Below are 16,370 nucleotides of genomic sequence, written 5' to 3'. Positions count from 1 at the left end.
GCGCTCTGTCAAGGTAGAGAGAGTATGCGGCGAAAGACAGGAAGTGTAGGATTTACCTTCAAAATAAGAACATGCAATGTGTCACGGACGAGGACATCAGGCCATACAAAATATTTTTGATCCCGGGGAAAATGTCAGTTGTGATCATTTTATTTATTAATTTTATTAAACTAGGAATCCCTGAACTAGGGATGGAAATCTGTGTATCAGGATTCATGAAATTCTCATAATGACGGTGACACATTTCATGAGTCATCCAAACAAAATCCTCTGACTTTTATCAACAGCATAGACAGCTGAAGCGTAAAACAGTATCAACAAGGGCGGAGTGAGTGCGACAGCTATTGCCGCGTTTTCTTACACGGGGTTTTATTTTTACGGTTGAACCTGGAAGTACTGCAACATTGTGATGAACTTGTTTATGGTCATCGGCTCAAAAGGCACCGCCAACATTTGCAAGCTAGCCAACACTACCTTCTTCGGTAACGTCACACTGAAACCCAGCTGAACGGTAGGTTTGTTTCATTATCATCATTAGCGGCAGTAAACGACACAGTTACCTTCGGCAGCTAACGTTAGTTAGGCTAAGGGCTAGTAATTAGCTAGGGTTAGCTTTACTAGTTTTTGTGTCGTTCTTATTGGCTATACTTTGGGTTTACCTTTCCTTTCTCAAGGCTAACAGGCTAGCTAACGCGGTCTGTAGGTTACTCTGCACTAACTAAACACGCACAATCCGTACAGTTTATTAAACTTGTCATTAGTTGTGATAATTACACAATGGCAGAGGCATCATGACAACCGTTAAGTTAACGCTACCACCAAGCAAAGTGACGCTATGGTGTTCATCATGGTTGCCTAACAACGAAAAATTAAAGAGACAGTATTATTACCCACTTGGCCCTGAATCAATATGGTTTTCAGAGAGGGAACCATATGTAGAGCTGACTGACTTATGTCTGACCCCATGCAGTAATATTGTGTTGGCATCAGTTGAATGGGGTCACATGATCGTGGCCTCTATTTCCGCCCTGTGCCTTTGAAAACCTCAAAACTGACATTTCTTGGATTTATCAGCTCCACAGACAATGCACCAAAGAAGTGAACTGCAGTGTCACCACACCAGTACACAATTGATAATATTTTCATCCCTGCATGCAGGTGATTGAATTGATGATTAGCACTCATTGAATTAGAGAGAAGGAGCTAATTATTGAGAGGTGACCTGCTGAAGTCTTTGTCTGGGATAAAACCTCTATTTGGCCCTCCATGGCACACAGTTGAGCACTCTCCATGAAACTGTTTATTTTTAAATAATGGGCCTTATCGGCATAAAAGCATCAAATTTAAACCCTGAAGTCTTTCAACACTGACACATTTTAAAATTGAGTTCTCTGTGGTAGTGATGAAAATAAGCAAGCATGGTATTTTGTGTTCTCAGCTGGGTTGTATAACTTTGCCAAATGGAGATGGATGATGAGCTGGAGAACTTCATCAGGGAGCGGAAGGCAAGAGTAGCTGAGGATAAAGCCTGTCTAGAACAAGACCCACCCTACATGGAAATAAAGGTGTGTTTTAATGCTGGTTGCTGAGTTGTTGGTTATGAACTGGTTCACTTCTGGCAGACATTTATTTTGATACATTCTTATGTTATATTTAAACCCTTTAGGTGCATCCAATGATGATGATTTATTCATGCCAAACACCAAAACGGTACAAAAACCATAAAATATACACAAGACATGCAACATTAAACAGTGTACACATGTAACAAAACATCAACAATAACTTAAATAAGAAAACTGTAACAAAGGGAGGCCAAAATGAGACTTCACATGAGGTAAGTATGCTGATGACATGGCATCATGGGAAGAGGGGCCAGGGGTATGATGCACAGTAAATGAGAGGACTTTCTTTCCTTTTTTTTCTTTCCTTTTGCTCTTTTTCCCTGTTTTTCTTCATTTCCTCCTTCCCCATCCCTCCTCTATTCTCTCTTCTCTTGATCCCTTTCCTTTTCTTTTTCCTTCTGGCATGGTTTTTGTGTTTGTATGCAGGAGCATCGAGTAATAAATAAAACATGGTACACAAAGTGGCATTTTGTGTTCATCTCTTTCACCATTATGAGGTCAAACCAAAGCATCAGCTGAAAAAAAGCCAAGACTGATGGCATCCCACAAAAGTTTTAAATTGTAAATGATAAAAAGGATTGACTATTGCCCCGTTTCCCTATTTGTTTGGAAATGTAAAGTTGTAAAGAGAGTACTAGGATGACCATTTTGTTGTGATCCCAGTGTGTGTGTGTGTGTGTGTGTGTGTGTGTATATATATATATAATATTATATTATATTATATTTTTAATGCATGATGTTCCTATATTTTTAACTGACAGGCAAAACCCCACAGAGCCTGTGGGTCTACTGTTAAAGAGAACATCCCACCCAGGTCTGATGTGCAGGGGAAAGGTACAGAACATGACATTTTTCTCCTTTAATTCTAATGGTTTATAGAGCTTAAGTCTATCAATACTAGTAACTTATCAAGTGTCTTTCTGCCATCTGAACGGTTAGGATAGATGTTTGTTTAAAGTGGCAGTTGTCTTGTTTAAGCGTGAAACTCTTCACCTTGTGTCTCTATTAAACATTAATGGGTGTGTTTTGTCAGAGGAGAGTTGCAGTGTGGGTCTACCTCTCGGTGTGGAGTATGAGAGGAAGAAACAGAGGCTGCAGCATGAGCTCCGTATGGACTACAGGCGCTACATGGCTCAGGTGACTGTCACAGACTTATCTATTCACTGATGTAATTGGCTGTAGCAGACGAGCTTGGAGGTTATTTGATTATATTCGTTTGACATCTGTTGACTTTTTCACTCCAGTTTTACATTTGGCTAAATTGTTGATATGTCCTATAGATATTAAGTAACAATAAAATTCAAGATATTAGGATGAAAGTGCTTCTGTTTTTGGCCAAGTTGTATTGTAAGCTTTATATGTCTTGTGCAGAGGTCCAAAGAAAATATGTTGACTGTTGTGTGAGCTTTGTGTAGTGTTTACAGTTCATTACTGAAGCTGTGATCCAGGGCTGGATCCATTGAAATCAGCATAAGAGAGTATGTTGTGTCTGGCTAACAGTACTTGTCCTACTTAGAAGACCCCTCCAAATGAGGTCATGAAATGTAGCAGCCTTTTGTCAGTGTCCTAGGACACAGTTTGTATATCCTTTTGCACCTCTCAGTATCCTATAATCCATATGGTGTTCAGATATCCTGTAAGTATCACATCACCAAGTTGTGTTTACAACGTATTTGACTTCAGTCATGAAAACGCTACTGCTAATGCTAACGTTGGCTATGTAGTAATAGCAGAACTTAACCTAGTGTACTGTATGTGTTCAAGTTGCACTGTAACGTTGGGGATCATTTACAGTGACATTTTACAGGTAGGTACATTTGAAGATTCAGTCTGTGGGTTTGGGCCCAGTGTTTTAGCTCCTGTCAGCTTTAGATTCCAGCTGTAGCTCGGTCTGTAAGTTAACACTGCTTGAATCTTTATTGTTGAACAAGTAAAATTCACAATGTTGGAATCACGATGGTAACATTTTATTTTCCAGAAAAAACACTTTCACCTTGCAGAGCCTGGACCATTAATCCACCTTGATAACAGGAGGTCTATAAAGGTAAATACCTCTCTTTAATGACTGCATGAGCATGAAAAGGCAAAACAGGATAATTATGGGAGCAGACTTGAACAGGATAAACAATATAGAAACCTAGTGCTAACTTTGTCAATCATTCTTTGTGGATTAAGATTTCATGAAAGATTTGAAAGACCTCTTTGTTTCCTAAAACGTATATAAAATACAGATAGGGAACCTTGTGAAAAGGGGCAGTGATAACTATTGTTTGGAGCAGTGACTCCCAACTGTGGGTGCTTGAACGTGGTTCTTCTACAATTACCTGGGGATACATGGAAAGCTAGAGGAATAATTATAGATGGTGGATAGATTTAGATCAAACAAAATAAATGTAGTTTTGATTGCACCCAACTTGATATTCATATTTAAAACAGTCAGTGTGTACCTGTTGATGGTAGCTTCACACCCTTTTTGTTTTTTAAATAAACATTGCCTCTTACAATTGTGTTTCTTATAGCAGAACCTGCTTAAAGACCAGACAGAGGTTGTTCCTAAGCATCGAGCCTCCTCATGGAGAGATGCAGCCACTCTGACAGAGGACCATAAGGGTCCTCTGCACAGAGCTCTGCACCTTGCTGAGGTTAAGACCCTCTGTCCCGAGGAGGAAGAGGAGCAGTCATCACTGTCTCCTAGGCATCATGACAGGCTAGGGAGACCAGTGGACCATGAGTCAGATGAAGAGGAGTACTTTAAGGAGGAGCTGGAGCTGATGGAAGGCAAAAGGCACAGACATATGGCGATGGAGGGCACTTATGAGAAGAGAAGAACCAATAAGACTGATAGCAGGTACCAATATTTTTTTTTTCTTTTTGTGTGTATGTCAAGCATGTCATAAAATGGCATCATAACCTTGATGTCTGTATTCATCCATTTATTTATTTGGCTTTTCCCAGGGAGAAGAGGGAGAATCCTGTAGGTTTGGCCAGAGAAGGCAGGAGGTTGAGAGCACTGACCAAAAATGAGGATGCTGAGTTTGCCACTGGCCTGATAATAGGTTAAAGGATGTTTTACATTTTGCAGCTGTACAAAAATGAAAGGTCCATTTGATGAGCATTTACGACAAAATCAATTTGAACTGATAAAGATATGACATCAAGTTGTTGATTGGTATAAAGAGATTTTTTTTACTGTAGTTTGCTGAAATGATGCATTATGAATTAAAAATCTTACAAAAGAAAACCGCAACATTGTCTAGCTTTTGCCAAACAGTCTAAAGAAATGACTCTTTGTAAATGGTGTCCCATCATTTCAGGAACAGCTGATACAGACGAGGCTTTGTGGAGGAGGAAGGAGCGCTACAGACAGGAGCTGCAGGAGCAGATAGCTGAACAGCACCGGAACAAGAAGAGGTACTCCATCAGCAACCGTTTGTCTTTTCATGTCCAATGTAACACCAAAACAATGTTAACATTTTGAGCAGGTAGATGTCACATATCCAGAGAGATAGATATTCATACAAGCAGTTAGCTTGTGTTTGAATAATTTGAATAGACAAGCCTCCAAAAGGTTGAATGCCCTTTATAAGCTGAGTCTGTCAAGAGCCTTGTATCCTCTTTAAGTGTTACTGAGCAAAACACTGAACCTCCACTTGCTCACTTCTTGAACTTTCCTGTGGATGTCATTCAGCGTTTAACATCTATAAATAACTGTTGATGTGTGTCCTTGTTGCAGGGAGAAAGATTTGGAGCTGAAAGTTGCTGCGACAGGTGCGAATGATCCTGAGAAACAGGTCAGCTGGCACCTGACGAACAACTCTCATTTAGTTTGGGTAAAATAATCACTTTTAGGATCACAGGGGATGGATACAAATTCCCAAATTCACTGACCACCTTGACAGTTTTACCCTCCAGCCAAGTTTGAGGTTTCTCAAACTGTGAAGGATGGTTATGTCTGCAAGCCTGGACATTTTTATTCATAGCAAACCCACTGAGTGCAAGTGCAGAATATTTAATTCTTTGATCACCAAAAGAAATATTATCTAGGCACTATGACTGAGGCCTCCTTTTTTTTTTTTTTTTAACTAATCTAATGGTTATTCAGAAAATATAGGTCTAATGTAATTGGAGTTCATTTTTAGTATACACTCTTATTATGCTGCTGCAGTTGATCCTTGATTATCAGTAAAGGAGGTTTGTCTCACTTTAACTTTTTTTTTTTTTTTCAATCTACAAATCAGCCGGACCGAATCAGACAGTTTGGACTGAGCAGGAGAAAAGATCCTCAGGTTTTGGAGCCTTCAGCAACACGAGAGAGTGAATCATTATTCAGAGGTCTGCCCCATAATCAGAAGATCGGTGTTCGAGAAAGAGAAATGCCTCCTCCTGAGCAGCCTCATGTGGCCTTCCAGTCCCCCCTGCTGGAGTACAGCTCTACTCTGGCTCTGGGAGGAGGAGGTTTGTCCCCCAGCAGTCAGCCTGCTGCCCCCTCCTTCTCCAGAGCCTTGGACACTCCCAGGTATACCTGTTACGAAAATCCATTTCAGTGATGTTCAGCTCCAGATAAGCTCTATTCTTCATAAATAACCAAAACAGCCAGAAAAGTAACATCTACGGAAAGTTCACAATTTGCAAATTCTTTTGTCTCCAGAATCCCTTTGTTCCATCCACATCCTCCCTCAACGCTCAGTGAAGCCTACAGGAGCCCGTATGGAGAACCCCATCACAACTATGGCACCAGAAACCTACTTGACCCAAACATGGCCTACTGTAAGGCACTGATCTCCTCTGTTGAATGGGACTAAAACAGCTTTAGTGAATATATTAGTAGATGGCTGTGCAAAAAAAATTCCCTTCATAATTTTAATGTTTAATTTTTCTGTCCAGATGGTCATTTGTCTGTTCCTGGTGCCGGCCTGCCCATGTCCTACTGGAACATACCACCAGGGGGAGGTGTGCCCAGTCAGTTTGGTAACCACAGCCCTCACAGCCAGCACAGTGGAAGCAGCTTCCCTGAGCCACCAATGCAGTAACTATACCCTCTTCACTTTTAGTATGTTAGCCTGAAAGCAGGGTGAGAAAATCAACAACCAACATCCAGGTGTCAGTAAATTTAGCTGCTTTCCTAGTCCATCTTTTTGATCTGTCGGTGCTCCTGTCAACTGTCCTGAAACTCAGTAAACTGTTTGGCAGCATATACATGTAAGCAAAGTAACAGAAGACAATTGTGTACCCTCTTGTAATTTGCCTTATATTTTCTAACCAAACAGAATAGACAAGGCACTAGCACATGCTTGTGTCTCTAAGGGAGAAATTGGTTTTTAATGCCCTATGAAAAGAATCGACCTGTGATTTGGGACCTGTTAAATGTTATTTTAGTGAGAGAGTGATGCAATAAGACACAGTAACAGGACATCATTCATTAAAACAGTCACATTAAAATCGTGGTCAGATTGTGCTGTGATTTTGCATCTTTTCTTACAGGCCGAGCAATGAGGCTGCTCCTGTGGACTCACAGGTTAGGGTTTTCCCTTCAGAGAGGTCAAGGTCAACCAGGGAGAGGATTCTGAGCTACAGAGATGCTCTCAAAGAACAGGTTGGTTGACCCACTTTGAATGTATATTTACCTACCTTGGGTTAATCCTTCTACTACTATCATCATCCATGATCATCACATTTTCTTTTAAAACACAAAGAATTGTAGTTCTAATGTATGAATGTGTTATAGTAACCTATCAAGCAGGTTTATCGATGAAATCCAAGGGGTTGTGTTTGTCAAGCTCAGAGTAAAGCAGAACGAACAGCTGATGTATGTGAAGTTAAACTGAAATAATCCGAGGGGGTATCATGAAAATGCCAGACTACCAGACTTATTCTTTCTTAGCATTTCAGATGAGTATTGTTGTGAGAATGAGTGTGGTCTACGTTTAAAGTTGATTTTACAACATTTATAACACATACAGAAAGATTAGGTTTTTGGACATTGAAAGTTAATGGAGCTGTTTGTTAGTTTTGCTGTTGCTACACAGCCAACGTTAGCGTCAACAGCTGTTTACTAACCAGTCCAGAAGAAACATGATGAGTTCAGCATCAAACCTCCTTCCTTTACTCACCAAGAGCCATCTCCAGAAGTGGAAAACAACACTCTTTGGCATCTATTTCTATCACTTCTTTTCTTCTACTGAAGTTAGCATGCAAAACCGGCTAGCCCTGACCCCAGTCTGCCCTGAAGCGGCGGTGCTGCTCAGAGGACGTATTAAAACTTCTTGTCTTTTAAATACAACAGTGGCTGAAGCTCTCACCAAGACCGGTAAATAAACTGCTGTTCATGCTAACGTTGGCTGTGTAACAACAGCAAAACTTACAAATAGCTCCTTTGAAGATGGTAATAGAATTGTGATTTAGGTTGTCAGATACCTTTTTAACAGATTGCAACCTTTATTGTAGAGTAGGTTCTGTGTAACCAGTGTCATCTTGGCACAGCTCCTAGGTTGGAAACAGCAGTAGCAGGGAGACAAAGCAAAATAGTGGCAGATAACTTTGAAGATTCACTGCATCCTAGTCTGTGATATGTTGGCAGGAAGCTTCCAGGAGAGGGAGCAGCGAGCTTTACAACAAGGTAAAATGGATCTAGTTAGATGTAGTGTAAGTTAATTACCCTTTTAGATCCTCATTAATGTGTTGATAGCGTTGGCAGTAGAAGTGTTTGTTAGATCTCCTCAGTCCCTCCTGTGTTCCCTCTAAATAAAGCAACACAAATCGTCACTACTTTTCTCCCCAGCTTGTTTCTTTTGCCAGGCATCTCTGCAACACACATGATCACTGCAGACTCACACAAATATTTTCCAGCCCCTCACAGTTTTCTTTGGTTGCCTGTCGTGGTGTAGGAATTCTACATGACAAGTCACTCCAGATGAACGGCCATCTTTTCTGTGTTTGAGATTCCTGTTCTATAGTCAGGAGTTGTGATACCACCTTTGTTTCAATCATGTGTCACATGTGTAAATATATTTAAGAACTGATGGCTTCTGAGTTGCACCTGCAGCCTCCTTTTTGCAGCATGTGATGGTTGAAACAAAAAGTTCGAATGAACTTGTTATATTAAATCTCAAAATGTAACAATTGTTTTGGCATCATAGCTGTTTTTTTTTTTTTTTTTTTTTTTTTTTCGGATTTATACAGGAAGCATCTTGATAAATTTGTCTGGCAGTCACACAGTTCACAAAAAAGCAACATAATATTTATGATCACCAAGGCTTACTTAATGCATCACCGTGTGAGCTGGAGATGATATGTATTTATACAAAGCATTGAGAAGTGCAGATGCGGTTGCAAGGAAAATTTAGGGACTTCTAAAGTTTTCATCATTTGATGATTTTTGATGTAACTGTGAAAATACCATTCTGCAGATCCAGGAGCAACAGGAAAGGAGGCGTCTGGAGAGGGAGGAGAGGGAGCGTTATGAGGCCCAGCTGGAGGCCGACATGAAGAACCACCAGCCCTGGGGTCGAGGTGGAGGAGGAGCCCCACTCAGAGACAGCACTGGGAATCTCATTGGTGGGTCCCAATGTGTAGAGTCTTATTTTGGATATACAATGCTTGTACAAAGGATTTGGTTTCTGACTCATGGTTCCTGTCGTCCAGCTGACCTCAACCAGATGCACAAGCTGAATGAGGAGGCCTACAGCAACCCAGAGCAGTGGCAGAGGAGAGCCACAGCCACCATGACAGCACGACAGGCAGAGCACCCTGACCCCAACGAGAGGGTCTCTGGTACTGTAGCAGAGTGCAGTATCCATGACTCTAGAGACAGACTCTCTGGTAGCGTAACCAGATTCACTCTTGATTTATTTAGCAGTGTTTTGCTATTAGAACATTTTATTATTTAGCAACTGGGAAAACAAATGGATCAAACAAATGGATGTATTTATCAGAGCTCCATCTTATGTATGGTGCTCTGATAAACATTTTATTGCTGTGGCGACTGCTAAGATACACAGTGACAAAGCCCTGGAAAGGACAAGAAACACACTGACACTATCTCCATGAATGTCTGCAGCTCATTCAGGTCTACATATTTGTTTCTCAACTGAGAGAACAACACTAGCCCCATGACATGACAGTTAAGGTCTGTGCTACATCTTCAAACTGTCACGTCATTAGCTACACCTCAGTGAGGTTTCTCCTGGTCTGGAAGGAACATTATTTAGAAAATAAGTCTCTTTGGTCCAACTCACAGTTAAATCTCTTCATGTTTTCCTCTTTGTGCAGGTTTCACCCACGTCCAAACTCCCCAGTTTGCCAGAGGCAATGTGTTTGCCAACCAGCCCACTCAGCACCAGCTCCAGGAACAGGACAAGTACAAAGCTTACCTCAAACAGCAGGTACTGTGTCAGACAGCTGGTCGTACTTCTGCTGGCTGTGCTTGTATGGTAGACGATCTTGTCCAGCATCACTCCTGCTGGCAGCCAACCACGCTTTAGAGATTGTGTTAGAAATTGAGCTAGCTACTTGACTTAACCAGGGCAAACCAGAAAGAGTTTTGTTTCTAACCTTGATAGAAATGTGTCCCAGTCCTCCAGCCTGTGAATACAAGTAGTCTGTAGTTGTTTTAATGGGTTTATATTGTCTCATTAATGTGTATCTGTGAACAGATTGAGGAGAAAATGCGTAAAAAGGCAGAGGAGAGGGAACGGACCAGACTGGAGGAGGAGAAAGAAGAGAGGAGGCTGGCAGAGCAGAGGGCTCGCATCCAGAGGGAGTACGAGGAAGAACAAGAGAGGAAGAAACGGAAGGAGATGGAGGTGAAGAGCTAACGAACAGTGTCATGCAGGGTTTTTTTTTTTTTTTTTCTGGTGAAAAATTCTTATCCTTTAATTATTTGAGAATGCTAGATTACAGGAAAATAACCTTCTTTTCTTTCATCTGTGTCTCTCAGCAAAAGGCCAAGAATGAAGAGTTAATTCATCTGGCTGAACAGAGGAAGAAGGAAGTAGACAAGAAGAAGAAGGAGGCAGAGGAGAAGGAGAACGCAGCCCTGAGGAGGCAGTATGAGAGAGAGAGGCAGGCCCGGGTGGAGGAGGTTTGTTCACTGACATCTCAACAGCCACACAACAAAAAACACATCATTTCAATTATGTAATTATTAGTGCTTTTTTTTTTTTTTTAAACCAAGTGAGTCCAATTATTATATAATTATCATACTGTAATCTAACCAGTGAATTTCCAATACTAGCTGCATGACTTCAGTGAGTATGGACCTGTTAAGGAATTGTCAGTGGTTACAGAGACAGTTAAACATTATCATCTCCTCTCTAAAAGTTCTAGAAGAGCAAAGCTTACAGTCCAGAAGTGATCAAATGTTTCCTCAGGTCTTTAGTTCTGGTTTGAGTTATAACCACACACTACGAAGACTGGAGCCCACAGGAACAAGGAAGTAGTAATATTTCTTCAGCTTTGACATTTGTTTTTGATCAAACTAAAGGGAAAGTAACCAGGACAAGTAATTTTTGTGAGGATAATTTGTCAGGTATGCTGTAACCTGGACCTTCAGCTCTCTCAGCATCCACAACACCAGGGATGGACAATGTAAAACAGAGCGCCATGAATAAATGTGTTCTCATTGTTCAAACACTACACCACATTTTACAGTTTACTGTTGTTTTTCCTTCTTGGTTGAATGTGTCTAAAATGACTCTACAGAAGCTTAGTTTAAAATAAAACTGTCAGACTGTTCAGTAGATTGTCCCTTGTTACCATTTGTATCCACTCCAGCTAACTATAATGTAGTGACTGGGTGATGTGTTTTCTTTAGGTCCGCAGGGAGCCTTCGCCTCCAATCCCCACCCTGCAGAAGAAACATGGGCTACACCAGTACAGCCCCAGACCCCCTACTGTTGACAGCCAGCACTCTACTGCCCCCCTGTCTGTGAGTCTCACACACACACACACACACACACACACACACACAGCATAAAAGGTATCTCCACAGGTATTCCTACACATCTACATTGCCTTAAAAGAAATGTGGCCCAATTTTGTTCCTTGCTTTGGAGAACACAAATTACAAAAAAATGATTTCTCTGCATAACAGAGGATGTTTTCTCAGCAACTTCTTCTTTGGATAAATAAAGGTTAATGATGAACTCTCTGTGGATATCTCTCTTTTCATAGCTTCTCACTCGTCTGTCTGTGTTACAGGAGCGCTCTTTGTCTGGTCTCCAGTCCCCTCCCGTACCTGCATGTAGGAACCAGCTCCGAGCCGCAGGTACTATATACATGTACACACATACACACTTTACTTGGATAATAGTTCAGAAGCTCTGTGATACTATCTAGTTGTTGAAGGTTAGCACTGAGACTTAATATTTGTGTGTGTGTTTTCAGGTGACCAGCGCGATGTGTTCAGTGAGCTGTCAGCTTTGCGTCGGCAGCTTCGTAGTGAACAGAAACGGCTGGAGGGCCGTCTGCAGCAGGGCGACTGGGAGGATTTAGACTCTCCTCTGAGTGACAGGTCAGACCTGGCAGATGCATCACTCTGACTGAATCCTCATAACATTCATCACTTTAAGTCCAGCATTTTGGGGACATAGTTATACATGTATAGGGCCATTACCTTCAGGTTCACACTGCAAATTAGATATTGTTGTAAGTCCACCTCCTGCACAGTACATGTTGGGCTGGTATTGCTTTGACCTTGTGAGTCTGTGTGTGTGTCTGTGTATCATCATGGCAAAATGTGCTCCTGGAGACACCTGCTGTAGCAGGAACTACCCCAAATGTGTTTTTTGAATAATGTGTCAGGTGTTTTACATCTGTGACATATTTTGTCACCACATTAGCATCACAGCTGGGCAAGATGCAGTCATGAAACTTTACAGGTGTTGTGATCAAAATGAAAACCGAGTTTGAAGTTGGGCGTGGTCCGACCCATCTGACTGCTGAGTACTCATTGGTCAAAATATCAACATGCTGATGGCCATCGTGGCTGGTGTTATCCCATTGCAAGATACTCTCTAGTTTATTTCATTGATTCTCAAACAGAAATACTTGTAAACCAAACTAAATGGAAAAAATAAAGACTACCTACCTCTGATCTGAATAAAAAAAAGTCATATCCTCATATTGAGTCAGCTGGAACACCTGGACACCCATGTGTAGAGGGTGCTCATGAACTAGTTAGCAAGTGAGCAGAGAAGTTGAAACCGCTAAAATTGATGAATAAATGGTTGAAATATATAAATAGCTAAAGGCTTATGGTTAAACAAATCAAATAGTTTCAAGTAATGGATTGAAATGGATCAAAGTGATGGATGAATGTTGAAATACCTGAAAGTAATTTGTTTTACGTTAAAAATAGTTTAAAGTAATGGGTAGATGGTTGAAATAGTTAGCTAGTTAAAAGTCGGTGACAGTGTTCTTCAGTTAATCTGACAATCTGTCGAAACTGCCGAAACACTCTAATTTAATTTAAAATCTTGTCCTGTCCTGTTTAACACTGGTGAATCAAAGCTAAGCCATGTGTCGCCCTTTACTCTCAGATTTTATGGTTAATATTAAATTAAAGGACTTAAAGATTAAAGGACTCTACTGTGCCACAGGTTTGACTGACTCAGTTTTGTGTGTAAGCATTTGTGTGTTTGTACTTGTATTAATTTGTCCAGACATCAGGAGCGTCCCCCAGTGGATGTGTTTGATATGGCCAGGCTGCGGCTCCAGGCTCCGGTCCGAAGACCCAACTCCAGAAACATGGAGCCCAGAAACCTGCTGCGAATCCACGACTCCCTTCAGCTTAAATACACAGGTAGTTCACCTCTCTTAAAATGTATTGCACTGCACTCCACTGCAGGTCAACATTATAAATGGTTATAATTTGCATTTGTGAGTCAGATGGGAAGTCCAGGCTGGGCTCCAGTGAGGTTCCAAAGCTGGAGGACGTAGGTGTGACCAGCAGGAGGAGGCACGACTACAGGGATCCATATCACCAGTTCAGCAGCCAGAGGTCCACAGTTCAGGACGGTTAGAGCTCTTTATCCTTTTGCAGTTGTTTCACTGGAACAGTTCATTTTTGTTCATGTATGTGTTGCTAGGTTGACAGGTGGAGGTTTATTTTCTGATGTGGATGATGAGGATGAACACGTCTTCTACCTGTATACCTGTGTACCTCTGATCTGTATCTGGGCAGATTAACTGGACAGTGACAGCTGATCCATGAGTCTTTGCATCTATTCCTTGTATAGTATGGAAACAAAAGAACATAAACAATTACTTTTTTGTGTTTCAGATTATTTCGACCTGTCCCCACCACAGCAAAGTGATTATCTGGTGAGTTGAAAAGAAATTGTTTGATTTTTATTAACAATTCTCTACATGGTTGAAAATACACTGTATCAATTAAATGTAAGAGATGAATTGTGAAAGAGTTGTGTGTATGTTGCAGAGGAGTGTGGCAGGATCTGCAAGAGGTTCTCTGCTGGAGTCAGAGAGTGCGTTCATTGGTAAGATCACCATGAAATCAAGATGTAGAACGCTTTGCTCATGAATCGTAGCAGATTAGAGCTGATGAAAAATTAGATTTCCTGATTGTTCTGATCATTCAAATGAACCAACGTTGATTCATAAGATCCCAAGACTGATGTTTGCATCTTTTCTGTAAACATGTACATCTGTGTGAAATGTTCTGTGTATGTAGTGGTTAACTGTATGTAGTTCAGTTAGGACCACATGGTGTGTAAAATGTAAAACTTTGTGGAAACTGAGTGATTACAACTTGAACAAAAAGATAATTTTAAGTGAAAAAGTAACCTTGTGTTTGTTGATGAGATTATTTCTGGATATGTGTGAGGCCGTGGAAGTCGAGTAAACAGTGTGTGGATTCTATTTTATTCAGTCTTGCTAACAGCTGTCCACAGATTTGAGGCTGACGTCTCCTCAACTCAAAAAACATTGCAGATGAATGAGTGAGCAGACTTTGAGTTTCTGTCCCATCTGTGCTCAAACTGATCATTACAGTGGATGTTTGTACTGAAGCATCTGCTCCTGACAGTCCACATACAGCTCTATGAGGGTGTTAGATATTTCACAGTGAACCATGCTGCACTAACACTGGTTGTTAAATGTCAGTTATTTGGTTCGAATCATGTTTGTTGTTCACCTAAGACAACCTCACAGGTGACAGTTTACTTGAATTAAATGTACCTTAAAACAAATTTAGATCTTTAGCACACATGTTGCTCAGTGACGGACAGATAATTCAGCTGATAGTTGTTAAAGTATCTGGTATCAACAGGATGATGTAAATGAGAAGGAATAGCACCAAGTGGGAAGATGTCTAGTGTATCCTCTGTGTTTGTGTAGAGATGCCTGGGGCTTATTTTGCTTTTGGTTGTGTGTGTTGAGATCCCCTAGGAGATGCCTTTCCAGTGCCCCGCACCCCAGAGATTGAGAAGACCCCCCAGCTGTCGGCCAGGGAGAGGAGGAGGCTGGCCAAACAGTCACAGCACCTTCAGGTTCTCTGCTTTACACAGCACCACACACACACCTCACAGGTTTCTGACCTGTGTTCTGATGTAAATTGTGAGCTCAGAAGCTACAATTAAGTAAGGTACAACGTTTATGACTTCTTCAAAATCATTAAGTCTTATTTTCGTGTCCTGTTGTTGGTTCAGGAACGAGCTGCTTCTGCTGGCCAACACGACAATTACTCCGCTCACGCAGCTAACAGGCTACAGCAGGAGGTGGAGCAAAGGAGTGAGGGGAGGAGCCGAGACAGGACAGGTCGTCTGATGGCTCTGAGTCGTCGTGGCAACACTGCAGGTGCGACTGGAAAGATTCATCACTTCTGGTCATGTTTTGTGTAATTATATAAGTTTTGTAGTATGAAAGCAAATATCAGCAGTAATAATTTTTCAGAAGGGAAGTAGAGTATTTTTCATAGATGTCTGATTAAAATTCTACATTAGAGCTTTAATGGGTTTCAAAAGCCCAGAGGTGATTATATTCAGCCAGTATTCAAATAACCATGGAAACTGTTTATTCTAGTAGGATAAAGAATAGCATTACCATTTTTATGCAGCAAATATTTGTCCAGATAGCAAACACAGTGGGTTCTGCTGTAGTCCATGCAGGGTAATGCTGTAATGAAAAACATGGTTTAAAGACCCAGTGTTTGACTCTGTCTCCTTGCTCCTGCTCCTCAGGACCAGTGGATCTGTCTGATGATGACTCCTCCCCTCCTCATTTTTCTCTTCACAATCTTAACCATCAAAGCTCCATAGAAACTGTTGCTACGGATCCCTGGATGCGGCCAGGAACATCCGATACATTGAAATGTTTGGAACGTCCATCGAGGAGGGAGCGGTTTGTGACATAGGACCCTGTTCCCTCAAGCCTGAGAGGTTACTATGGTAACACGGACTCCACTGTCTTTAAATGATGAGATCATGGTTGGTTTGAACTCGTGGATATCGGTATGAATGTCTGGAAGATGATACCTACTGGTATGTACTTTTTTTTTTTTTTTTTTTTTAAATCGTTGTTTACATCAAACAGTGAGAACTCAGATGTTCTTTATGGACAATTATTTGACTCATGACTAAATTATGTTTTAAATAAATTATTTTAATTATTAACTATGTATTTTGATTCTTTACATCCTTTGACGACACATCACAGCTTCAACTCTACAAATGCTTCATCAGATGTTTCACAGCACATTACTTTTATGGTCTTACATAGTTTAACTCTGAT

General features: G+C 41.0%; 1 protein-coding gene across 6 annotated transcripts; it reads left to right on the top strand.

Annotated features, from left to right (window-relative positions):
• The first annotated feature begins 78 nt into the window (after window positions 1-78).
• Window positions 79-16,140, top strand: LOC139605722 (centrosome and spindle pole-associated protein 1-like). Of its 6 annotated transcripts, XM_071457451.1 has the most exons (30): window positions 80-511; window positions 1,439-1,565; window positions 2,387-2,459; window positions 2,659-2,762; window positions 3,604-3,669; window positions 4,145-4,393; window positions 4,433-4,473; window positions 4,581-4,681; window positions 4,940-5,036; window positions 5,359-5,416; window positions 5,864-6,141; window positions 6,274-6,392; window positions 6,510-6,651; window positions 7,107-7,218; window positions 8,203-8,241; window positions 9,032-9,179; window positions 9,267-9,443; window positions 9,894-10,006; window positions 10,277-10,426; window positions 10,561-10,704; window positions 11,437-11,550; window positions 11,823-11,889; window positions 12,009-12,135; window positions 13,286-13,425; window positions 13,512-13,640; window positions 13,906-13,946; window positions 14,062-14,119; window positions 15,021-15,130; window positions 15,290-15,437; window positions 15,821-16,140. In XM_071457451.1, exons 2-30 carry the CDS (start codon window positions 1,461-1,463, stop codon window positions 15,991-15,993), a joined length of 3,423 nt encoding a protein of 1,140 aa, XP_071313552.1. In that variant the 5' UTR covers window positions 80-511; window positions 1,439-1,460; the 3' UTR covers window positions 15,994-16,140. The 6 variants fall into 6 exon arrangements, with proteins under 6 accessions (XP_071313550.1, XP_071313552.1, XP_071313549.1 ...); XM_071457449.1 differs by having other exon boundaries at window positions 79-511; window positions 4,145-4,473; window positions 4,946-5,036; XM_071457448.1 differs by having other exon boundaries at window positions 82-511; window positions 4,148-4,473.
• Window positions 16,141-16,370: the final 230 nt, after the last annotated feature.

This window comes from Trachinotus anak, unplaced genomic scaffold (assembly GCF_046630095.1).
Source record: "Trachinotus anak isolate AG129_WGS33_773 ecotype Australia unplaced genomic scaffold, CSIRO_AGI_Tana_v1 ptg000021l, whole genome shotgun sequence".
NCBI classification, from domain to species: Eukaryota; Metazoa; Chordata; class Actinopteri; order Carangiformes; family Carangidae; genus Trachinotus; species Trachinotus anak.
The sequence above is the reverse complement of the archived record's forward strand: the minus strand, read 5'-3'. Positions and strand labels throughout refer to the sequence as shown.

What these genes read in the sequence shown, in the direction of transcription:
- LOC139605722 (XM_071457447.1), top strand. Translation starts at nt 1,461, where the DNA reads ATGGAGATGGATGATGAGCTGGAGAACTTCATCAGGGAGCGGAAGGCA. An exon ending in GAACCAGCTCCGAGCCGCAG is followed by an intron (nt 11,890 to 12,008) that starts GTACTATATACA and finishes GTGTGTTTTCAG; the next exon opens with GTGACCAGCGCGATGTGTTC. An exon ending in TCGTCGTGGCAACACTGCAG is followed by an intron (nt 15,438 to 15,820) that starts GTGCGACTGGAA and finishes CCTGCTCCTCAG; the next exon opens with GACCAGTGGATCTGTCTGAT.